General features: G+C 44.2%; 1 protein-coding gene across 1 annotated transcript in view; it reads right to left on the bottom strand.

Annotated features, from left to right (window-relative positions):
- The window catches only part of LOC138165252 (interleukin-12 receptor subunit beta-2-like), a 67,762-nt gene extending 48,033 nt beyond the window's left edge, over positions 1–19,729 (bottom strand). Inside the window, exons 1-6 of the mRNA XM_069093384.1 lie at positions 19,612–19,729; positions 12,978–13,265; positions 7,739–7,853; positions 5,797–5,978; positions 4,134–4,276; positions 1,641–1,791 (exon numbers count right to left, since the gene is read on the bottom strand). Of these exons, the coding sequence (XP_068949485.1) occupies positions 1,641–1,791; positions 4,134–4,276; positions 5,797–5,978; positions 7,739–7,853; positions 12,978–13,265; positions 19,612–19,687 (955 nt within the window). The 5' untranslated portion in view covers positions 19,688–19,729. The remainder of the gene's footprint in view (positions 1–1,640; positions 1,792–4,133; positions 4,277–5,796; positions 5,979–7,738; positions 7,854–12,977; positions 13,266–19,611) is intronic.
- Positions 19,730–25,378: the final 5,649 nt, after the last annotated feature.

The raw sequence follows: 25,378 nt of genomic DNA on the forward strand, positions 1-25,378 counted from the left end.
AGAGAGAGACAGAGACAGAGAGAGAGACAGAGAGAGAGAGAGAGAGAGACAGAAAGAGAAAGACAGAGAGAGACAGAGAGAGAGAAATATCACACCTTTTGGGTCTTGCATCAATTAGTATTTCAGAAAGGAAGTGATGACAGAAATAGCGGTAAGTGGTAAGAACCAAGGAGCTAAGAATACAGCTCAGGGTGTTTAAACAACCCACAAGAAGATCAGACATAGAAAAAAGGAAGATGAAAACATTGGGCATCAGCCAAGAAGACTCTGCTGGGGGAGGGGGTTTCAGGGGAGTAGTCATTGTTCTACATGAATATCAGAAAGTCTTGAGAATAAGAGTCGTCTTCTCCTCCCCCCTCCACCTGCCCCACATATCAAACAGGTATCTTGTTAAGCATGTTATGGGATGTGAAAAGTCAAGTCCTGATTTTTAGTATTTTATTTTATTTATTAGTATAAAATTATTTGATTTTTTTTTGGCCTGAACTGTTTGAATGGAAAGGGGGGGAGGAGGAGGGGGAATGACTCCCAGTGTGGAAATTCCCTTCACTTATTCAGACCTGGCAGATCTGTAACCTATTCTCTTAGAGAATCCCTAGCTGTTATGGGATGTTGGGTAAGTTCCAGAGATGTTAAGCTTCCTGACCCTCAGGTTCTTTATCTGGAGATAATCATCTTCTTACTCCTTACCTTATGTCCCCTATCGTGAGAATCAGATGAGATAAAAATCCATGAAACTGCAAATTACACAGCGTTGTACAACTGTTAGGTATCAGAGACAGGATTCAGACTTAGGCTCTCTGGCCTCCACGCCCAACATACTTTCTTCTTATGGTTATGATGATAATCATCCTGCTTATTAATTAAGGTGGCACAGTGGATAGAGAGCTGGGCCTGGAGACAGGAAAACCTAAGTTCAAATGCAGTATCAGAAACTTTCTAGCTGTGTGACCCTGTGTGACAAGTCACTTAATTCTGTTTGCCTCAGTTTCCTCATCTGTAAAATGAACTGGAGAAGAAACTGGCAAACCACTCCAGTCTGCCAAGAAAACTCCAAATGGGGTCATGAAGAATTGGAAATGATGACAACAATTCAAGCTTACCGTGTAGACATTTAAAATTTTGGAAGGTAGAATAAATGTTTGATGAATTAGTCCAGAAACAGGGGAGGGAAAAAAAGAACACAATTTTTCAAAATGACAAGATCAAAATTGTTCCTATAACATGCTGAACATGGTGGCCCTTTCCTGCAGTCAAGCCTGAGTCTCTTTGCTGATGACTGAGGGAGGGAAACAGTGAAACCAACAGAGTCCAAACCACCTTCGCTCCAGCCTTTGATCTGAGTGTTTTCCACGATTAAGAACTAATGAAAACAAGGGCACCAAGGGCAAAAGTCCTGACTTCCCAAGCTAATTGGTTGGGAGGGTTTCAAGCTGTTGGATGTCCAAGACTCCAAGTCTCCATGACTCTCCATTGCCTGGAGGGCAGGTATCAATGCACCCTCTCGTTATAGGTCCATTCTCAGAATAAGGGTTTTAAATAACTGCAGGAAACACTTTATTTCAAGAAGACATTAGTAAAAAGCAGAGGTAAATTTTTTCCTCAAATTAGAGTAATGAGAATCTGTGCGTGTGTGATACCTTCTTTTGGAGTCTGGGTCCGCAGTAATTGGCTCCAGTCACTCCACCTTCCTTTGACTGAATGTAGCTTGGAGGAAATCTGAAACTCATACTCTGTAAATGGTTTCAGGTTGTACAGATCATATCTTCCCCCAGAATTAGTGACATGAACCTTGAAATACAATACAAACAGAAAATTCACATGAGAACAATGAATGTTAAATAAAGTTAGCCCAATGGTCTTTGAAGCTACCTCCCATTTCTGATTCTATGAGAAGAAATCACAATATCAGCCAATCTGGATTTCTGTCCACTTTGCTTTGAGTATTCATTTGCATGGCCACTCATTAACCACCAACTATCTATCAATCGACGAGCTTTATTAAGTTCCTACTGCATACCATGTACTGAATTAAGTGCCAGGAACATGAGTACAAAGAATGGAAAAATCTTTACTTGAGACACTTTACATGATGTGCAGAGTACCCTATTAAACCCTAGAGGATGAACAGAGTTGAGACAACTATGCCTGCCCACACCTTGGTTAAGATCTTGTGAAGGGATATGACAACACATATAATGATACTATAATACAATACATGATTGGTCCATTGGTGGAGTGCTATGTGGAAAACACAAGAAGGGCGGGATACCACTGAGGCATCTAAGTCAGTGCAGTAGACAGAGATCCGGATCTGAATCCAAATACAGCCTCAGACACTTACCAGTGACCCTGGGAGAGCCATTTAACCACTCTCCGCCTCAGTTTCCGCATCTGTAAAATGGGGACAATAACAGGCCCTTCCTCTCAGGGTTGTGGTGAGGATCAAGGAAGACAGCAACTTCAAAGTGCTTTGCAGACCTTAACACATTCTATAAATGCTAGTTATAACCAGCACCAGCACCACTAAGGGGATTGGGAGGATTCTCCCAGAGGAGGCAGAGTGTTGGTAGGAGACCTTCCAGGTGGGGGGAATCATGATTCAGAACAAAGGTCTTGTCCAGGATTTGAATGCAGATCAGTGGTTCAGTGTGATCCAAGTGGGGCAGGTCTGAAGAGGAGTAACAGAGAAAAGTGGAAGCAGAAAGTCCGCTTGGGGCCGCTGTTCACGAGTCTCTCTCCCCACCTTCCATCTCGTTTCAGACCCTCCTAAGCCTCTCTTGTCTTTTTTCCCATGTTAACATCTTCAACTCATCCTTTCTCTCTTCCCTGACCAGGTTTCAGAAGCTTCCAACTCGTGACACATCCCGACCCTGCACTGTCTCAGCAAGAGAGGGTCAAAGAAGGCTTCTCAAAGATCCGGCTTCAGGTTCCAATGCCTTCCCTTAGCTGGTTGGGTGACCGTCAGCAGGACGCAACTCATCTCCACAGTTCTCTGCTTCCTCCTCAAGAGACTGGAAGAGAGGTGTGGAAGGAAAGCGTTCTAGGCCTAGGGGACAAGCCAGTGCCAAGGCTCAGAAAGTCGTGGACGAGGAAAGGAAGAGGATCCCGTTAATGCTACGACAGAGGTGATAAATGGTCCAAAGGTAGCTTGGACCCAGATTGGACAGGGCTGTCACTACCTAACGACGGAGTCTGCATTTCACCCTACGCGCAGTAGTAGGGAACTACTGCAGTTTGTTGATGAGGGCAGTGACATTACCAAAGGCATGTTTAGGAAAATCGCCTGAGAGAATGTAAGTGTCTTAAGGACAAGGATGGTCTAATCCTTTGTCCATGTGCTATGAAGGGTGCTTGGGGATAAAAGCCTGATATATTGAACTGAACTGCCAATCCTCTTTGCTTAAAGGCAAAGCTGAGGCCTGTGCTGAAGTAACAAATTTCACTTGTTTTCAGAGATAAAAACCATTAATCAGGTCACATTGATGAGGCCTTGGAGAAAATAGCATTAAGTCATTTTGCTTCAAGGAGTACTTGATAAGCTCCTACTATGTGCCAGGCCCTGGGCTTAAAGCTTTACAAATATGTCCTTTGATATAGGAGCAGAGGGGAGTGCAGTCTTGGAGTTTGGAATTAGAAGGACCCAAGTTCAAATCCTACCACTGACACTTACTAGTCAGGCAAGTCCCTTAAGCTTCTGGTCCTGTTTCTTCATCTGTAAAAAGGGGATAATAAAAGCATCTCCTTTCCAAGGGAAGTTGTAAGGATAAAATGAGATCAAATTTATAAAGCACTTGGCAAACTTTAAAAGAGCTATATAAACATTATTATTATCATTATATGCGAATGATTATTTTGGTCTTTAGGGAAGACACTTGATATCATTGCTTGAAGTCTCTGACATTTGCTGAGACAGAACCACACAGGACTTTCAGGAATGACTCAAATGTATATCCTTTAGGTCAGCTCAGGGCCCCTAATTTTCAGATGGGAAGGGCTGAATAGCAATGACAGAGAGGTAGGTAGTCATACTGAAAATATCTGATAAACCTCTTTCCCACCACAAATATGCACAAATAAAGGAAAAGTCAGGCTCCTCTCCCACCCTCTTCTCACCACTATGGAAAGATTACCGTGTTCCAGGCGCTCCCATGGACTGGTCGGAACTGGAGACGATTCAGCACCACTGGCCCTTGGTCCTGCCATTGCAAGGTACAAAAGTTGGCCAACAAATTGGGAAAGTCAGCTCTGATGTCACTCGGAGGGAGAGGCTTCACTAGTGACACAAGCAGAAAAGGAAATCAGCCAGCAGCTCTCAGGATCACACCAGGGCTATCCCAGGTATGACCAACACTATGGAACTTGTTTCCCACGAGCACGATTAACTTCATCTGGTGAAGTCCCATTTGTGGTAAGAGAGATGACGTGAGTTGCTAGATGGATTCCCCCCCATAACCCACTCCTGACTTTTACCAATTAGACAATGACTACCACCAGCCCTGGTGAAGATCTCATTTAATTTACTAATTTCATTGCTTTAGCAGATAAAGAACTTGGATTCTCAAAGGCTTGGGTTCAAGTCCTCTCTCAGACACAAAATGGAGGTCTGAACCTAGTTAAGTTATTGAAATTCTGTCTAGATTCTCTAAGACTCTTAAATTTTTTAAAAGGCTAATCTTTCAGAGGCAGAGGGATTTCCACACTGGAAGTTCCCTATACTGGTGATATCATTGGTTTGGACTTTTTTTTTTTTTAACTTAGAGGCATTTACTTAATGAAATACAGACCATGTGGGGGAAATGACTTTCCAGGCTGGAAAGAACACAGAAGAGACGAGAGAGGAGAGAGAGAGAGGAGAGGGGGGGAAGGAGAGAGAAAAGAAAGAAAGGGAAAGGGAAAGAAAATAAAAGAAAAGAAAGAGGGGATGGTGCCATAGAACAATGAACACAGGACCTTGGGTGGGGGAAGGGCTAGACATAGAAAGAAGAGGAGAAAGAACGAAGTTTAGAGGTGGCATAAAATGTAAAGGATGGGATGGGTAGGGGGTCACTAAGGAATATATGCACTGAAAAGTAGAACGATTTCCTGAAATCCAGTTTATTCTGCACATGTTCTCAGGTGCTAAATGCAGTAGCCACCTCTCCTACCCTAAGATCCAGGCATTTTATTGACATAATCCAAAAAAACACTCAGTAGAACATAAAGTCTTCAAGGGCACAGCCTATTTTAGCTTTGTCTTTGCAGCACTAATGCCTGGTCCAGTGTCTGGTACAAAGTGGATGCTGAATAAAAGCTTCTTGAATTGAATTGATGACATGTATTAGATGCTAGTCACTGGTGAAAACAAAGCTGTACCTGCCCTCAAGAAGATGACACACTGCTAGGGGGAGACAACCCAAACTTAAGCATAGACGTGTTCATTTGAAGGAGAGAGTATTAGGGAGTTGGGGGGTCAATGAGGCTTCCCATCAGTATTTTGCATAGGAGGGGAGTGTCTCACAAAGTCTGGGGTTCCAAGAGATGAATCAGGAAGCCCTCCATATCCAAGGGAGACAGCCCAGAAAAAAGCAATCCATCAAAAAATAGTTGTTAAATTACTGAGCTCCTACTATGTGCAAGGAACAGTGCTTGGCGCAAAGGCAGATGAAATAGCCTGAAGCCAGCCTCGCCCCCAGACAAGTCTCCCTTTCCTCTTGGGGCGCTTATCTGGGAGGCACAGGGGAGAACAGCTGAGAACTCCCAGGGGCCAACGCAGAACATCAAGGGAGCCACAAAGATGGCAGACAAGACACCCACCTATGTCCAGGAAGGAGAACACCAAAGGGAAGGAAGAAGAATCCCCCAGGCTGTTCGAAGCAACAACTTTGGCCGTGTAATTGGCTTCGGGAGAAGCCGGGCTCAGGCTTAGTCCAAGATCCAAATCATCATGACACGGAGAACACTGTTTCTCCAGATTTAAATTGTTTGGCCCTGTCAGCCTACAAAGAAGAGACATGTCAGTGCCTGTAGGATGTAGGACGACAAGGCAGGAGTAGGGAAAACTGGCTTCTAATCCCCTCTCAGACACTTCCTAGCTGGGTGATCCTGTGTGACTCAGTTTCCTCATTTGTAGACTTAGGGGGATGGGCCAGGTGATCTCTGCAATCCCTGCCTGTTTTACTACCACTACTAATGCCACAAGTATCATTCCTACCACTCCTACTTCTACTACTGTCACCACAGTTTACACTGCCATGGCCCTTAAAGGTCATAGGCTCCTAGAGGTCTGGAGCTGGAAAGACTTCAGGAACAGCCCAGTCTAATCCCCACATTTTACAAATGGAGAAAACTAGGCCGTGGAGTCTGAGTTGCCATGACAGGGCTGGAGCTGAAAGGGCTCTCAAAGGCCACCTCCTCATTTTACAGATGAGGAAACTAAGGCAAACAGAGGGTTTAAGTGACATGTCCAGGGTCCTACAGCTAGGAAGTGTTGAAGACAGGATTTAGATCTGTGTCTTCCTGGATGAAAGTCCAGAACTTTAAGTTTTCAAATCACTTTCCTTAAAACAAACCAGTGAAGTATTGTCAGTTTTACTACCTCATTTTACAGAGGAGAAAACAGACTCAGAGGGTGTAAGGGGATAACAAGATAATTTGGGATCAAAAAGAACCTTTGAGATCATGCAATCCAACCCTCTAATTTTACAGACGAAGGAACTGAGGCTCGGATAGTTGAAATGATTTATCTGGAGGCAGTTAAATGGAGTCAGGAAGATCTGAGTTCAAATTCTGCCTCAGATAACTTACTAGCTGTGGCAAGCCACTTCACCTCTGCCTCAGTTTACCTATCTGTGAAAATGGGAATAACAATAGCTTTGGTCTATATCCCAAAGATATACAAAAAAGGAAAAAGGACCTATTTGTACAAAAATATTTAAACACTTATTTTTGTGGTGGATACAATTTGTAAATCAAGGGGATGTCCATCAATTGGGGAATAGCTAAACAAGCTGAGGTATGTGATTGTAACAGAATATTATTTATTATGCTATAAAAAATGACAAGTAGGATGATTTTAGAAAAACCTGGAAAGACCTACAGGAACTGATGCAAAGTGAAGTGAGCAGAACCAGGACAATACTGTCCATGGTAGCAGCCACACTGCTCAATGGAGAACTGTGAACAGCTGAGCTCACTTTCAGCAATGCAATGATCCAAGACTAATGATGAAAAAGGCTATTCACCTCCAGAGAAAGAACTGACATTGACTGAGTACAGACTGAAGCTTGGTATTTTTCACTCTCTTTTTTTTCTTTTATTCAAGTATTCTTGTACAGAATGACTAATATGGAAATGCTTTACATAATTACACATGTATAACCTATATCTGATTGCTTACCCCTAAGGGGGGGGGGAAGAAGGGATGGAGGGACAGAATTTGGAACTCAAAACTTTAAATAAAAGTGTTAAAAAAAAAGCTGAAAAAAATAATAGCATCTACGCCCGAGTTGTGAGGATCAAACTAATTTGATATTTGTAAAGTACTTTGAAATCTTTAAATAAGCAAAACATAAATGCTAGCGATTACTGTTGCTGCCTCTGTAGGAGCCAAGGTCCAAAATTCCTCCTTAAGCTGGGAGAGGAGTGGACAGCCCCGACTGGACAAGGACATTCCAGAGCCCTAGGGACAGCCCCATCTGCTTGGTGATGAGACAATCGGCCTAAGGGAGCCTGGGGCGGGGGGCGCTCCATCACTCACTGCAGGGTGTGCACGGTGTACAGGTGGGTGTCTCTTCCTTTGTCCCAGGTACAGACCACGCTCCCGTGCTCCCCAAGCTGGCTGCAGGAGAGGTTTTGGGGCTGCTCTGGAGTGACTTTACAAAAAAAGAAGGCAAAGAAAAATGGAGTGTTACTAAGTGCAACATCTGAGTCTTACTGAAATGGCGGCAAACATCGATTAATAATGCCAACAAACATCTGTATGGCACTTAGTACACAATGCCAGGCACACAGCTAAGGGCTTTCCAGTTATTATCTCATTTTAGCCCCTCAAAGCCCTTGTCGACATTATTCAGCTAATGTTCAATAACATGCAGTTATTAAGCACCTAAAGGCCAGACGCATGACATCCCTGATATTCAGTGAGGGGCTGTCCTGAGGTCTCTGCTCTGTGACCCTGAATCTTGGTGGAGAGGCCCCAGGGTCACCGAGTCCAACACGCTTATTTTACAGATAGGAAACCCCTCGAGCCGAGCTTGGCTGGGGGCAGGGATTCCCAGAGGGGGAGCATTCCAGACTCAGGCCCGGCCTGGGCAAATGTGAAGGTGGTGAGATGACACCTATGTCTCTCACCCCCAGGACAGCCAAGGTCCCCTCATGCCCCCTTACTTCTCCCGCTTGTACTAGAGGCACAAACATGGGTATAAATCATTCTGTTACTTAGTCCCTACCCCACACTAAGAAAACTGGGAAAGCAGCCAGGTGCTTCCTTTCTCATGGTGGCGACAGGTTTGATGGGCACGAAGCCACGGCCCAGTTACAGATCTGCTCTTCAAAGCCCCGAGCTATGGATGCGAGCTGCGAGAATGAATGCCTTTTCCCTCTCCAGCAGGGCACGAGAACAGTGACCATCAGCCCCCAGGGGATTTATAGGAGCATAAGCTTAGGCCTGGAAGGGACCTTTGAAGTCATCTAGTGTGACAACCCCCACCCCCACTCCAGCCATGATTCAGGGGTCTCCTGCCCCAGATGCAGCATTCTGTCTCCAGGAAGCGGCTTCCTAGGCTACGGCATGTCGTGGATAGCCTCATTATTCTGCTCAATATTCTTAACTTTGGGTCTGTGAATTTGTTTTTTATATTTCATTATTATGAGTGACCTTAATCCTCTGTATTTTATCTCATGCACATTGAGAAACCACTTTCTGAGAAAGAAGCCATAGGCTTCACCAGATAACCAGAGGGGTCTGTGGTTTAGAAGGCAAAGAACCCCTGGTCCGCTGGGCAGAGATAGAGCCCGTGTGTAGGACACTGGCCAGGGGGCAGTCAGGCTGTGTAGGAAGATCCTTACTCCAAATAGACAAAGCAGGTTTGAGTAAATGAGGCACCAGACATAAACTTACCTTGAAAAGCTCTAAGGTCTAAGACCTCTTCTGTGGGTTAATTAAAGTCCTAATGGACTTTTCCCACAGGGGAGATAAGGCCAACTGACCACTAAGCCTCCATTGAGCCCAGAAAGAGCAAGGATCAGTTGGTTATTACAATTCAAACAGAGGGACCACCCAGTCATAGGAAGGAGGGGAGAAGTGACTTGCAGACAGACAGCTACCCCTGAGAGCTCTAAGTGTCAGGGTTACTCAGACTTGTGGTGAGAACACTCAGAACCCCACTGCGGCCTGGAACGCCCATGGAACACTCCACTTTACTGATGATGTCATGGCCAGGAGTCATTCAGAAAGAAGAGCTTTCATGCTCCCCCACCAAGGGACGGGGCTGGCATTACTGCACTGAGAGAAGTTAAGCTCCCTGTCAGTCAAAGCTCTACTCGGCAGGCATGGTGCTAAACCCTGGGGAAACAAAAATGGGCAAAAAACAGCCCTGCCCTCAAGGAGCTCACAGTCTAACCCAGAGACAGCTTGTAAACAAATACCTACAAACAAGCTATAGACAGGATGATTTGGAAATAATTAATAGGAAAGTGCTAGTATTAAGAGGGGTGGGGAGAAGCTTCCTGTACAAGACGGGATTTGAGACTTAAAGGAAACCAGGATTTAGAATTGAGAAGGGAGGGAGTCCCAGGCCTGGAGGGGACCTCGGGGTGCAGACAGAGAGAATGCCCAGAGCTGAGAGGAGGGTCTTCTTAGTGAACCAGCCAGGAGGCCAGGGTCATTGGACCAGAGTATGCTATGGGGAGTAGAGTGTAAGAAGGCTGGAAAGGCAGGAGGAGGCAAGGTTAGAGAGGGCCCTGAATGTCCAATAGGAGTTTATAGTGGATCCCAGAGGGGATAGGGAGCCACAGGAGTTTATTGGGTAAGGGAGTGACATGATTGGATCTGTGCTTTAGGAAAATCCCTTTGGTGGCTGAAGGAAGGATGGATTGGAATGGAGAGAAACTGAGGCAGGCAGGCTCAACAGCTGTCTATTACTGTGAAAATTACTTTTCCTGAACGACTATCCCGGTTCAGAGTAACAGCCTATAACATCTCTTGGGTGTTACACACACACATACACACACAGAGACTGTAAGGGTTATGGGATTTAAAGATCTTCCATGCCCCATTGGACTTGCTGACGTAGCAGGAAGGGGCGGAGCAAGAGGAAGCAGAAGCCAAGCTAGAGTTCCTGCAGTGGCTGGCGGTGGCGGTGACGGAGGCAGCAGCAGCAGAGGTAGCGGCAGCGGCAGCGCAAAGCCCTTTTTGAGTCAGCCAGAATTTCTGCTAAGGACTCCTGCTGAGGACTGCCAGGGGCCGGAGCTGCTGGGAGCGCGCTTCCCGGACGCTGGGTGGTTGCTGTGAGTGGGGAGAGGAGGACCTTTGCCTGAAGTAGCCTGTTCTGTTTTAAAGGCTTGAGAATGTGGGCGCTTTCTACTTTATCTACCTGTGCCAATTTCATAACTACTCTGATGGCTTTCACTTTCTGTTTTTGGGACTCAGTCTTTTGATATTTTAATAAATTTTCTAGCTTATTCCCCCATATGGCAAGCATGATGTATTTTGTGATGAATAATTATATCAGCATATCTGTAATTTCCATAGGCATTGTGAATATGGCATTGCTGATACACAGACACAGACACACATAGACACACACAGACACAGACACACAGACAGACACAGACACACACACAGACACAAACACAGACACACACACACAGACACATGCAGACAGATACAGACACACACAGACACAGACACACACACAGACACAAACACACACACAGACACACACACAGACACAAACACACACAGACACAGACACACACAGACACAGACCCAGACACACACAGACACACACACAGACACAGACACACACACAGACACACACAGACACAGACACACCCAGACACACACACATACACACACGCATCATTTGTCTCCACGGTTACCTCTCCTTGCAGGAGCCCATGACTTACACCAGTGAGCCAGCCCACATGGTTAACGCTAATGGAGGATAGGTAGGAGATGATTGTGTGGATACAGACAAGCATGTGGGTAAGAACCCTTGGCTCCCTTTTAAACTCAGATCCAAAAATAGCTTTTTTTTTTTTTGTGGTGGCAAGAATTAGAAGCTAAGGGAGCGCCCATCAACTAGGGAATGGCTTCAGCACATCATGGCACGTAAACATCATTTGCCGTACATGATGAAGGGGATGGTTTCCGACGAATCTGGGAAGCTTTGGACGACCTGATGCAGAGGGAAGGGAGCAGAACTGGGAGAACCCTTTATAGAAAGACCAACAGCCTGGCAAAGCTGAGTAACTTTGGACAGACTGAGTAATCTGATCAGGCAATGCCCAGCAGCATCAGTGCTGACAGTGAGGCGTGCTTCCCGACAGAGGCAGAATATGACTAACAAGTTGTGTGTGTTTGGACACAGCCAATGTGGAGACGTGCTTCGGGTGGCTACACACACATGTTATATAGGGTCGGGCCTATCCTTTTTCTCTCAGTGGGAAGTAGTTGTGTGACCTTGGGCCCACCCGAAAGAAAGAAAAAAAGTTAAGAACAAGGGAGAGGGAAGAGGAGGAAGGAGGGGAAGAGGGGGAAGGGGAGGAAAGGGAGGAAGGGGAGCAAGGGGAGGACAGCTCAAGCCTCATCTCCTGAAGATGGGCTTTTCCAGTTCCCTCAGCTGCTGTCACCTTCTTGTCCAAGGTCACTTTCCATCTGCTCTCTCTGTATCTTGTCTGTCCCTATTTCTGTACATCTCATCTTTTCTATTAGAATTTAAGCTCTGAGGGCAGAGCTGGTTTTTGCCCTTTTATTTTATTTATTTAATTTTGTGCCCCCAGCTCTTAACAAATGCTTGTTGATCAATTTGCCACCAGTCGCCAGCCTTAAACAGCTAGGAGTGCTCGCCCAATGACTGCTTGGGTGGCAGAGTGGGACCAGGAAGATGGCTGTGATTCCAGAGGGTGGAAAAGTGCAACGTGGCTTCATATGTGGGAGTCAGGCAAACCAGGCCAGGCCATGCCTCCAGCCCTTCTGGCCACGTGACGCCAAGAAGGAGCCTCAAGTCCACCCCAACGACCCTCAGAAGTTTCAGAGGAGCTGCTGATGCACACCAGCCAATGGGGTTTCTTCCCTGAGAGCTCCTGACATCATGAAAATCTGGTTCTGTGCCTCCTTCCCTGCCTCCAAAGCAGCAGAAAAACAGCCAAGGCATAGAATGGTCACCATGGCAGATAAGGCAGAGCGGCTCATCTGATCGTAGATTTAGAGCTGGAGGAGACCGGAGAGGCTGCGTTGTACCATCCTCACTTTACAGAGACAACTTGTCCCAGTCAGTACACAAGCATTTACTAAGGGCCTGATGTGCTCTGAGAACTGTGCTAGGGACACGAAGCCCCCAGATGCACCAATGAGACCTCCAAGGCTTCAGGACCAGAGGTCACTTGTCCTGACTCCACTCCCATCCCAGTGACTTCCCCTTCCCTAGTTATATTCCCCTATATGTATTGGCTTTCCCTTTGAAAAAGGGCTTAGCCTGGGCTCCAAGAACATTTTCCTATGTGCATATATCTATGTGCATGTGCCAGGCTCGAATCCCAGCATTCCCAATATTGGGATACATGAAAAACAGTTATCTGGCTATTTTCGATCTTTGTTACCTATATCTATTTCTATATCTATGCATGTTATCTGCCAGGCTTGAGATTATAGATTTCCCAGCACTGGGACGCATGAAAAATGCGTTTATCTTTTTTTTTTTTCAATCTTTGTTTATCCCACCTGAAGAGCCAAAAGTCCATGAAAGCATTAGGACAAAAAAAAGTCTGCCTACCGCCAACGGAGATGTCGGCCCCGCACACTTGACTCTCCATATGGCCCCCACATGAGACCTTGCACACAAACACGGTTGTTCCCAGGTGGAGATTGGAGACTTGAATGCTGAGTGAGTGGCTCTTCAGGGAGTTAACCCGGATGCGATTTTGGTAGAAGGTTAACTTTTGGAAATCAGAGGTGCGCGAACAGCCTTCTTTGGGCTTCAAAGAGCATGAGAGATTGACCGTGGACCCAAACAAAATCGTCCGGGCAGGGCTCACTGTGACGACTCCCTTCTTGCAAACCTCTGCAACGACAAACACATGATGATGCTCAAGGATGCTTACAAGACTAGGTTTGGTTTTGTTTTGTTTTTTAAATGACAGATGCGATCATTTACAAAGCCTGGCGATGTCACTCCAGCGACATCCTAGAAGCACCTTGAGGCGTCAGTCCCAGTCTATGAGGATTTCTCAACCAGACACAATGAAAAATGTATAAGAGCAATGGGAATTGGAATTAATGGAGCCCTTGAAAACACTGATAACAATGGAAAAACACGGCTACAGTCCCCTTCTATAGCCCTTTTAAATGAACACAGTAGGGGATCTATTTTATGCAATATTTCACTCAAGCCTCCCAACAACTTTGAATTGGGACGACAGGCATTATTAATCTCATTTTCCAGGCAGGAAAGCAGATCACCAGAGAGAAGGAGCAGAGCATAGTCGTAAAAATGCTCATTCCAAAGAGTCAGAAGACCTGAGTTCTAAACCTGCTCTGTCACTTAGTACTGTGCAGCTCCGGGCAAGTCACTTAACTTTAGTAAGACTCAGTTTCTTCATCTGTGAGATGGGAAGACTGGAGCAGAGACCGCTCCAGACGCTTCAGGCTCAAAAGCTCTGATTCCAAGCCTTGCCCAGGGACGTCCTGGAGCGTCAGAGGCAGGATCTAAGCCTGTATCTTCTTGACTTCAGGGCTGACATTCTACACATTAAGGAAGGGAAACCCATGAGCATCAGTATAATGCCTGCTACGCACCTACACCATGCTAAGCGCCTTTGTTCCCGTTTTAATATTGTCTCATCTGATCCCCACAACAACCCTGCAAGGCAGGTGCTATTATTTCCATTTTACAGCTGAGGAAATTGAAACAAACAGGTATAGGTGACTTGCCCAGGGTCACATGGCTAGTGAGTGTGGGGTTGCATTTGAATTCAGGCCCTCCTGACTCCAGGCTCAGGGCTCTATCCGCCATGCCACCTGACTGTCTAACCCTTTAGAGTATGAGCTTCTTGAGATCATGGATTGTCTTTGCCTTTCTTGTGGTCCTATTGTAGGTGCTTAGAAAATGCTTGTGGATGGACCACATCATCCCTGACACGTGACCCTGCAGCCACCTGCTGAAGATTTCCAATGAGAGGGAACCCATTAAATCCAGGGGGTAACTCATTCTACTTTTGAGAGCTAAAACTGTTAGGAAATGCTTCCTTGTATGGAGCCGAGATCTCCCTGTGCAATTCCACCCACTGCCCACTGGTGCCAGGCCAAAAACGTCTAGTCCCTCTTCCCCAGAATACCCCTTCAGATACTTGACTGAATGCAGCTCTCATGTCCCCCAAACTCCATTCTCTTGAATAACCAGTCCATGACCCTTCAGTTGATCCGGCTCTCAAGGCCCTTCACGGTCTTGGTCACCTTCACTTTCAAGCTGATCGATACCCATCATACAACATGCGTCTAGAACTGGATGCAACTTCCCAGATGTTCTCTGACCAGGGCAGAGGACAATGGGACTCTCACCCCCCCTCAGTCCTTGGGGGAGAGACGCCTCTTGTGCAGCTTCACGCTGTACCATCTCTTGATTTTTGGGTTCCATACCCTGTTGCTGACTCATAATGAGCTTATAGTCTACTTGAAAGCCCAAGAAATTTTTTCATATGAACTGATTACTAGCCATACCCCTCTCTTGCACTGTTTTTAAATACAACTGTAAGACTTTATATTTATCTCTCGTGTTTCATCTTTTTTCATTTTTTTAAAACAATCGGGGTTAAGTAACTTGCTCAAGGTTACACAGCCAGTTATTCCTGGGTGTGGTGCTGAGTATCTGAGCCTGGATTTGATCCAGGTCATCCCGACACTGGAGCCAGTGCTCTTACTCGCTGAGCCACCTGGCCGCCCCAATGTGTTTCATCTTTTTAACTCTGACTCAGTGTTCTAGCCTGGTGGTCTCCAAAATGGGGGGAGGAGGGTGGCAGGTGACCTGGGAGGGCCCTGACATGACCCCAAGGGAGCCATGGCTTGTTGCTGAGGGCTACCTGATCAGCCAATCGGAGGGTAGGAGATGGGTGTTCTCCCACAGGGACAGTCAATCCTGAGGCTCATTTTCGATACAATCACCCTTGCACTTCATTCATTATAACCCACCATTACTCTACTCTCCACTGTCCTGACTGCATCAAAGGCTCCCCAGGGGCAGTTATAACCTAACCCTGACCTGGACACTCTCAGAAGCAGCAAATCCTCCACTCTCCCCAGCATACTCAACAGAAAAAAATTGCCGATAGGGGTATGTGAAAAAAAGTATGGTGCCCACTACTCTAGCCTGTCAACAACTTTTAATAGGGTTTCTTTCTAGCTCTGTGTCATCAGCAAATTCCATCAAACCCTTTATTTAAGACACTGATGTTGTTGAGTTTAGTCATGCCCAACTCTGTGATCCCTTTTGGGATTTTCTTGGCAAAGATACTGGAGTGGTTTGCCATTTCCCTTTCCAGCTCATTTTACACATGAGGAAACTGAGGCAAACAGGGTTAAGTGACTTGCCCAGAATCACACAGCTAGTAAATATCTGAGTCTGGATTTGAACTCAGATCCTCCTGACTCCAGGATTGGTCCTCTATCCATTGTGCCACCTTGCTGCCCCAAGACACTAATAAAAAAAGTGTCAAGTAGCACTGAACTAAAGACAGATCACTGAGGCACTCTAATAGAGATTCCTATTCAAGATGACACACTATTCCAGACCATTCTGACCTGGGCATTCTCCCAATTTCAAATCTACGTAACTCTACTACAGTCTAGCCCCATCTCTCCATCTTGCTCATAAGACAACACTTTGTCAATTGATTTGCTAAAATCTAGGGAAACTATTATGGGTATCATTCTCTTGGTGGTGAAAAGAGAGGATTATAAAATTCAAAATTATGATCATAACTTTAGATTCTACATTTTGAGATTCCATGCAATGCTTACGCTGGAGAGATTCATTGTTTACATTTTATAAGGTTGCTTTGATCTGTGTGAGTGATATCACACAACACAAACAGGAAGAAATAGAAGAGTTAAACAAGTAGGCATTAAAAATCCAGAATCTTCTAGAAATTTCCTCTGTGTCCAAGGAAGAGAACTGAGCAAAGGGATGACTGAGGAGATGGTTTTCTTTAATTCAGTGATCAGTCAGTAAGCTGGCATTATATGCCTTTTACTGGCAAGAACTGTCCTCAGTGATGGCAAACACCATCTCTGCCCTCAAAGAGCTTCGATTCCATGGGGAACAACATGTAAATGGACACGAGCTCCATACAAAGAAAGAGAACCTGGGATTTCATTGGCAAACAGTGATCTCAGGTAAGGAAACTCCCGCTACCAAAGCAGGGAGGCACCTCTTCTATATTTAGAAAGCTTCCTAGAATATTAAGCAAAGAAGTTTCTTGGCCAGGATCACACCACCAGTATGGTTCAGAGGCTGGGCTAGAATACAAGTCTGTGTGGTTCTGAGCCCAGTTCTTTTTATCAAACACACAGTCTATTTCTCATAAACAAGAAGTAATTGAGGGGAGAAGTCAAGTCAACCAACATTTAAGCACCACTATGTCCTAGGCACCATGCCAAGTTCTGGCAATACAAAGAAGGACAAAAGATAGTACCTGGTCTGAAGGAGTTCACAGCCTAACGTGATACACAACATGCAGACAGCTGTGTACAAACTAGATAACGGCTGTCCCAGAAGTCTCAGGGCAGTTTAAAGTCTTACCGGCACTAAGACTTTTCCAACAGTCGATATACACAGGTAAATTGGAGATAATCAATGGAGGGAAGGCACTGTCACTAATGGAGGGCTTCTAGTGGGTGGAATTTTAGTTGGAAAGAAGCCAGCTGGTGGTAAAGAGGGGGGAGTTCTGGGCATGAGGGACAGCCAGTGAAAATAGAGTTGGGAGGTAGAACATCTTGTCTGAGGGGCAGCTGGGGGTTGACATTGCTAGACTGCAGAGAATGTGTGGGGAAGTGGGGGCAAAAGTGAGAATAAAAAACCCAGAAAGGTAGGAAAGGGTTTTAAAAGCCTGAACATTCTTACTGGCTCCTGGAGATAGGGATCCATCAGAGTTTATCTCATAGCGGGGTAACATGATCTGACTTCTGTTTCAGGAAAAGTACTTTGGTGGTTGAATGAAGACTAGACTGGGGGGGGGGGCGAAGAGACTTGAGGCAGGCAGACCTGTTAGCAGTTCTTGCAATAGTCAAGGTATGAGGTGAAGGGTCTGCATCAGAGGGGTGGCAAAGTCAGAGGAAAGAAGGGGCAAAGGCAAGAAACATTGCAAATGTAAAATTGATGGGCATGGGCAACAAATTGGCTATGGGGGTGAGGGGAGAAAGAGGACAATGAAAAAAATATTTCTCATTTCTATATTTTTTAAACCATTACACTGCCTGTCCTGATAGGTTAGAGAACCTACCAGCTTTCTCAGAACCACGGAGATCCCTCAAGACAAGCAAAGTACCCATCATCCTTTCCTCAGCATAGCTGAATTCACTCAAAGACAGACTGTCAGTTATCCTCATTCACAGTAAGGATGTGATTTTATTGGTAAGACTACTTCTCCCCCCTCCCCCACCTCCCACTTTGGTAGCCAGTCTTCAGGAAGTGCTGTGGCCAAAAAAAAATGATTATCCCCAGGTGGCCAGCTCTCTAGAGATCAGTTACTTCTCCCCAAACTCTGTACCCCAAAGTTGGGTCCTCTGACAATAGGTACAGTCTGTCTTCCGGCCAAGTTTTTCCAGCTGGGAGGACAGTTCAGAACCTTCAAGAACTGGTTTCTATCCATACTGAGATGGAAGAAGCATCAGTGTAGGATCACACCTCTTTAGGAAGGACAAGCTAGCCCAGCTTCCCTGGATTCCTCCTCCCCATGAGCCTACTTTCCATTTCTAGATAAGATCTATATGATCTTACTTTAGAATGTAAGCTTCTTGAGGGCAGGGATTATTCGCCTTTCTTTGTATCCGTAGCAAGCACTAAATACTAACTCACAATCACTGTGAGAAATGAGCATTTCTCTCTCTTTTATTTAATAACCAATTATATTATAGCGAATATTTTCCCCCTTTCTGCTTCCTCATCCAGAAGCCAATCAGAGTGGGAAATCTCTCTTAAAGATTTAGCCAGGCCAAGATCTCATCAGAGAGTAAAAGAAATCCTAACTGTGGCTTAACGGATGTATTCCCCCTCATTGTGTCTGCTCAGACAGGTCTGGCAAGTGTTCGTTCTCCGTTTTGTCAGATGGGTGATATGGAAATTGATGTCTCTTTGACCAAGATTTGGGTAATCCAAGTCATGTAACCCGAAGACCCTCATTGTACTATAACCTAGTCACTCATTGTAATATTCCTTTGTTCATTAGTTGTTAGCCAAAGTTCATCTCCACTGTTCAGGATGGCTGCACTTTCAAGGGCATATAAACTATGAGCCCACCACCATGACAGATCTTTGGTCTAAGAGAGACTGCCAGATGACCATCATTTTATTAATAAACATGCTGGTTTTATTAATAAAATGATTAAATTACCCAGAAACTATGTCTCTCAGAATTTTTTAATCATCACCTTACATATGGCTTTAAGGTTTTCAAAATACACATATATACATATTAGATATTATACATGTAATATATGATAGACATAACAAAATATAATTCATATATTATCTTACTGAATCCTCACAACAACCCAGTGAGGAAGGGGCTGTTATTATCCCCATTTCATAGATGTGAACATTGGGGCTGAAAAGGTCAAGTGACTGACTCAGGGTTGTGTAGCTTGTTAAGTGTCTGAAGCTAATTTGAATTCGATTTCAAGAACTCCATCTACTATGACTCTGGTTACCTGATGGACAAGTATTTGAAGGCTTATAACATGAAAGAGAAATTAACTTTGTTGTGCTCAACCCCAGAAAACCAGCTAGAAGCAGAGGGTGGGAGGTGAGCTCAGAATGAAACTTTCTGAAAGGACTGCCTGAGAAGGTGTGAGGTGTGGTATAGAAAGAGGCTCTCAGGTAGCCCTTGTGTTTCCTTCCAACAGCTCAGATTCTGTGACTCAGTTATTACAAAATACAACCCTTAAGAATTCCTCATCTTGGGTGGTATCCCTCTTGTTGGGTTCTTTACCACCATAGGGCTATGGCACAGAATTAAGAAGGGGCTTGTCATACACAGTCACAGACAGAGATAGATAATACAATGAATCCATTCAGATGACTAGAGATTAAATGCAAAGGAGCAAAAAAAAAAATGAACAGTACTAAGAAACATATTTAATCAGCAAATCATAACTCAGACCAAGGAATCTCTGGTTATTTTACATATTATCCTTACCTATTTCTGCCTTCATTAATAGCCATGTGATGAAAAAAATGAGGGTCACTGAATAAACTCCAGCCGCATATGCCATGAAAGGTACACGATTCCTGAAGGTGATCTCAAGTTTTCTTTTTCCCCCTTGTGAAAACAAAACAACCAAAATAATCAATAAATTCCATTTAGACCTTCAGAAAAGTAAACATCTGCATATAATTTAAAAAGATAAGTAGTTGCATTTTATGCAGATCCCCCAAATTCAGCAACCTAAGATAATTTCAGACAGTTAAAAAGACTTTTTCCCCCATTCACCAAATTTTGTTGGATATTTTTTAAAAACTGGATTGTGCCTCAGAAGCTCTTAAAGAGAGAATCACAAAATTTGAGACAAAAGGGACCTCAGTGGCCATCGAACCCATCTCAGATTTGTACAAGAGTTCCCTCCATAACATACAAGAGGAGGGGTCATCTAGCCTTTGCTTGAAGACTTCCAATGACCGGGAACTCAATCCCTCCTGAGATGGCGCTCAGAGAAAGTGGCAAAGATTTCTCAATGTAGCTTATTAGATTATAGAATGTGAGACCTAGAAAAATCCTTAGAACCTGAGAGAGCACAGGATGCTTCAACCGGAGCGTACCTTTAAATATACTAGGAGTAAGATGCCTTAGAACATAGACTGTTATAGAAGGGACTTCTGAAGGGTTAGGGTTAGAACATTAGAACACAGACTAAAACACCCAAGAACACAAACTGGGAGAGCTAGACAGGACTCTAGAACCCCGGAAGTACTTTACACCATAGAATGTTTGCTCCAGACGAAACCTTAGAATGTAGAACACTAGAGTTGGAACAGACCTTAGAACATGGAATGTTAGAACACAGTCTGAGCAACAGAGAGAACACTGGAACATGTACCATGAGGGCAGGGAAGGGCCGTTAGAAGCCAGCATGAAAAACTGGGAGGGACATCAGAACGTGGAACGTGAGAACAAAGAAGGTGGGTGCCTGAGCTGGGAGGGTTCCCTCCCAACTCCCATGTTGCCAAACACTTGGCACAACTGCTATTTAGCCTCCATGTACGTCTCATCTCTCCTGTGAAGGGGCAAGGCTGCCTTGTTCATTATTCCACGACCTCCCATCACCCTCCCTTCACGGAGAGCAGCAAAGCTCACACCATCAGCAGGTGTTTGTGTTCTTACAGCCCTGCAGGCAGGAACTGACCCGTTTGTTGGTAAAATGCATCCTAAATGGAAAATTATAACAACAGGACATTCAGGACATGTCAAAACTCACTGAAAAGCAATCCCTTTGGAAAGCCCAACGAAAGGACAAATGCATAAAACAAAACCATGAAAGTTTTTAGGAGGAACATTCCTAGGGCTGCAGATTTAAAGTTGGAAGGGACCTTGGCAGTCAAGTCCAATTCCAGAAGATCTTACAGGTAGGGAAACTGAGAAACAGAGATAAGTTCACCTACACGGGCCAAAACATATAGAATCATTTCACTCTAGAAAGTGATTTAAATGCAGTTCTAAAGTTGCCAATTTTCTCCAGGGGTTCCCCAAATCCTCCCCTCAAAAAAGTTAAGAAAAGTATTTATTTTCTACCTTATGCAGAGTTTTAAAATAATTATGGTTTCTAATTTAATTTTAGAGCAGAAGTAGAAATATTAAAATCTGATCAGAACAGGAGAGGTTCCTGCCTGCTCTCTCAAACTTATCAATTGATATTTTGAAAAAAGATTTCCCAATCATTAACAATCAGAGAAATGTAAATCCAAACAAGTCTGAGAGATTTTCATCCGGTCAAATTGGCTAAGATATAAAAATGCATGTTGAGAAGGAGAAGGGAAAGCAGGTCTGCTGGTCACTTGCCAGGGGAGCTACCGCTTCGTTCAACTCCTTTGGAAAGTTATAGGAAAAGATGTAACCAATGGTATGTGCTAGACGATGCAGATATGTTCCAGTTTGAAGGACCAAGGCACACCTCGGAGCTGCTACGATTTCTGTTTTGGATTATTAACAATTGAGAAATCTTTCCAAGTTGTTATTGTAGTTTCTATTTCTCACTTGGAGGAGTTGCTCAGAGTCAGCCTATGTATGTCAGGCAAGACTTGAACACAGGTCTTTCCAACTGTAAGATGAACCTTCTACCCATCAGGCCATGGCCTTCCCTAATGCATAGAAACAAGACCAAGTAAATGGAAAATGCTTTAAGGCATTACATAAATTTCAATTGTGATTAGGTAACACCTTTACCTCTCAGTTTTTTTGCCACGGTCAAGGGATACCATGTTATTGCTATTGCTTTGTCCTATCAAAAGATGTGTGTGCATAGATAAATGCGTACATACACAAATATATATCTATGTGAACAAATGTATCATATTTTATATCTTTATCAACATTTATAGATATATCATATTTTGTACATACATATATGAACAAGTGCATGTATTTTATAACCATATATTTATCTCTATTGACATATTTATGTGTTGAACATATTTTACATAAATATGATTGGGATTCAGTCTTATTTATATTTCTGATTCAAGATTAAATTTCAAATAATGAAATTTTAATGCCACCATACAGGTGGAAATACTGATACAATTCTGTAATAATAGTAACGACATTCATGTTTATAGAGGGGTTTAAGGTTTGCAAATTGCTTTACATATGTTAACACATTTGGTCTACAAAAACGTGCAGTATAAATAACTCTCATTTTATAGTACTTTATGGTTCAGGACAATAGACCTTAAATATAAAGCAGAAAGGATCCTCAGAAACCAGCCCCTCATTTTATGAATGAGAAAACTGGAACAGGTTCCTACCTGTAGTAAATAATTTATGAAATAATTTCCTCCCTGAAGCTTGTGAGGTAGGTAGGGCAGGGATCCATACCCCCATTTTACAGATACAGCTTACCAACGTCAAGCCATGTGCCCAATGACATCGCCCAGGTCATTAGTGGCAACACAAACCAGGTCTCTACTCCCAGCCCTGAATTTTTCCATCTGTCCTCCTCTTACTTCCTCCTTGTCCTATCTTAAAATCCACTCCCTGAAGCTGCCTCAGGAGAAAATGAAAGGCGTCCCTGACGAGCAGAGAAAAGATGAGGTTTCTCTTTACTTGCGTCTGAAACTGCCTCAGGCCATTACAGACACAGCTTCCTCCTGAGAAGTTCAGAGAGCTTAGGGGCATTTTCTAATAACGTGAAACTTCCTAACAGCTGAAAACATCCTTCATGCAACTGGCCTTAAAGAGACCACACCAAACCTGTCTGGTGGCTGTACCACCACTCTGTGGGCCAGAGCTTTAAAGGGAAGGCAGCACTCAGATGCTTTCCAGGCAGGGGCTCCCTGGCCCTGCTCAGAAGAGGGGCATCTTTCTTGCCTCTGCCGGGCCTGAAGCCTGCTCGTGGGGACTGTAAGAAGCCCTTCTTGTGATCCTGGAAGCATCCTAGACACTGCTGAGCACTGTGCTCATCTTGTCCTTAACAGATTAATGCATTTTTTTCTGCTGTGATGTAATTTTTCCTGCTTTGAACTTTCTGGGCCTGAGTCTATTTATCTATGAAATACGGACAATGTCACATGTATAGATTCCTTACCTCCCTGGGTTGTCCTGAGGAAAGGGCTTTTGAAACTACTGTAGAACACTTGATCAAACATTTGATTTTAGGGCTTACTATAAACTAGGTACTGATGATACACAGACAGAAATGAAACAGCTCCTGCCCTCAAGAAGCTTACATTCTCACAGGGACAACATGTAAATAATTACCTACAAAAGAAAGATTTTACCCAAATAATTACATGCAAAGGGAAGGCGTTTTGATAAATAATTACACAGTCCCTTAATATTTGTTGATTGACTATTACAGACTATTTACCTAAGGCCCATGGTGCTATATAATAGCAACTCAAGATTTTCTAGGTGCTTGCCTTAAAATCACCCCTCAAAAAATAGTACAGTATTATGATCCCAGTTCACAGATAAGAGAATGACGTTCAAAGAGCTCAAATGACTAACCCAGTGAAGAAGGGGTCTGGGGCTAAAATTCAAACTGGGTCTTCCTGACTCCAAGTCTAGAACATTATGCTGGTGGAATGGTAGGTGACATGTTGGACTTGGAATCAGGAAGACCTGAGTTCAAATGTGACCTCAGACATTTGGTAGCTATGTGGCCATGACAGAGTCTCTCAGCTTCAGTTTCCTCAATAGTGAAATGGTGATGACAATAGAATCTATCTGTCCCTCCCTCACGCTCTGGTTGTTGTGGGACTCACACGATATAAAAGTATATGAGGCAAAAGGTTGAAAACCTTAAAGACATATGTATATGTATGCCTGCATACATGTTACTATGCCACATGGCTTTTCAATAGGAGTTCTCCACATTTTCCCGGGTCCTAGCTCCCACTCTTCTATTTCTGTACTCTAGGACTGTGGTAAGCTATGTTGCTGAGAAACCTATACAAATCAAGCCATATTCCCACAAGCTGTGCTCATGATCCTGGCCGGCTCCCTGGCAAACACATGCCCTCAGGCATTGGCATGGATGCAATCGTGTAAATTCATTCCTTCAACAACCAAACAATCCTCCTGCTGGATCCAGATCCTGCCCTCTGGGTCCAGAGCTGGCAGAATCCCAGAGACCACAGAGAGGAGGGGGAGCTGCTCAATTCTAACTTTGCTTTGTTCTCTTCGCCGAGAAGAATGACAGAAGGGAGCTGACCAACAGAGGTGATACTCCAGACTAGGAAGGTCGTCACTGCCTTTAATGAAGAGAAGACATCCAGCACAGCCAAGGCCTGAAGCACTGCAAATTATCTTGGAAGCTCATGGAAAGCAGGAGGCAGACCACAGACTGGAGAAGAGCACGCATCCTCATTTTCCAAAAAAGGAAACAGAAGGTGCAATTTGTAGACCAGGGAGCTTGATTTCAGTTTCTAGACAAGAACACAATTGCTGGCATTTATGGCTTACAAAACACTCTTCATCCACTGCTCTCCTCCACTTTAAGAAGCTGCATCCCATGGCACTACCCCTTCTCTAAGCTCATAATTTATATTGACTGCAGCTGTGGTTTTATGAGTTGAGGGTACATTAGTAACCACAAAATATCAAGAGACCTGGGGTAACCCCCAGCACCCCAGTGGATTCTCTGTAGGGGGCATTTAGGGTGACAGACAAAAAGTATATATACAAAAAGTATATACATATATATTGGGGCTTGTGATGTGGACCCTCCCATCCGCCCCCTTACTCCAGGATCCCAATCTCCTCTCTTCCATTGCCTACACCCCATGACCCATTCACTTCTCCATCCCTTGCAATCTCCTGATTCAAACATCCAACTGAAAGGGTAATGAACAACTTGCCAAATCCAATTGTCCATTCATAGTCTTTAGACTTTTTTTTTTCAAATGCTCCCTCCTCAAGCCAAATTCAATGAGAGTAAGGTGGACCCATTCCCTTTTGCCTTCCTGTTCTTCCCTTCCACTGTAACCATTTTCCCTTCTTCTTTATGAGATAGTTTACTCCATTCTGTCTCTCCCCATCTCCTCTCATTATATTCCTCTCTTACCTCTTAATTTCACCTGTTAAGTATCATCCCTTCCTGTTAAATTGATCCTGTGCCCTCTATCTATGTACCTGTAAACATATATACACACATTCACAAATGTATTCATATGCCCATATACCCTCATATATAGACATATATATATTTCTATTCCCTTCAACTATTTTCATACTGACAAAAGTTTCATCA

This window comes from Petaurus breviceps, unplaced genomic scaffold, assembly GCF_028583685.1.
Source record: "Petaurus breviceps papuanus isolate PSGF00001 unplaced genomic scaffold, PetGlider_PUasm1.0 208, whole genome shotgun sequence".
NCBI classification, from domain to species: domain Eukaryota; kingdom Metazoa; phylum Chordata; class Mammalia; order Diprotodontia; family Petauridae; genus Petaurus; species Petaurus breviceps.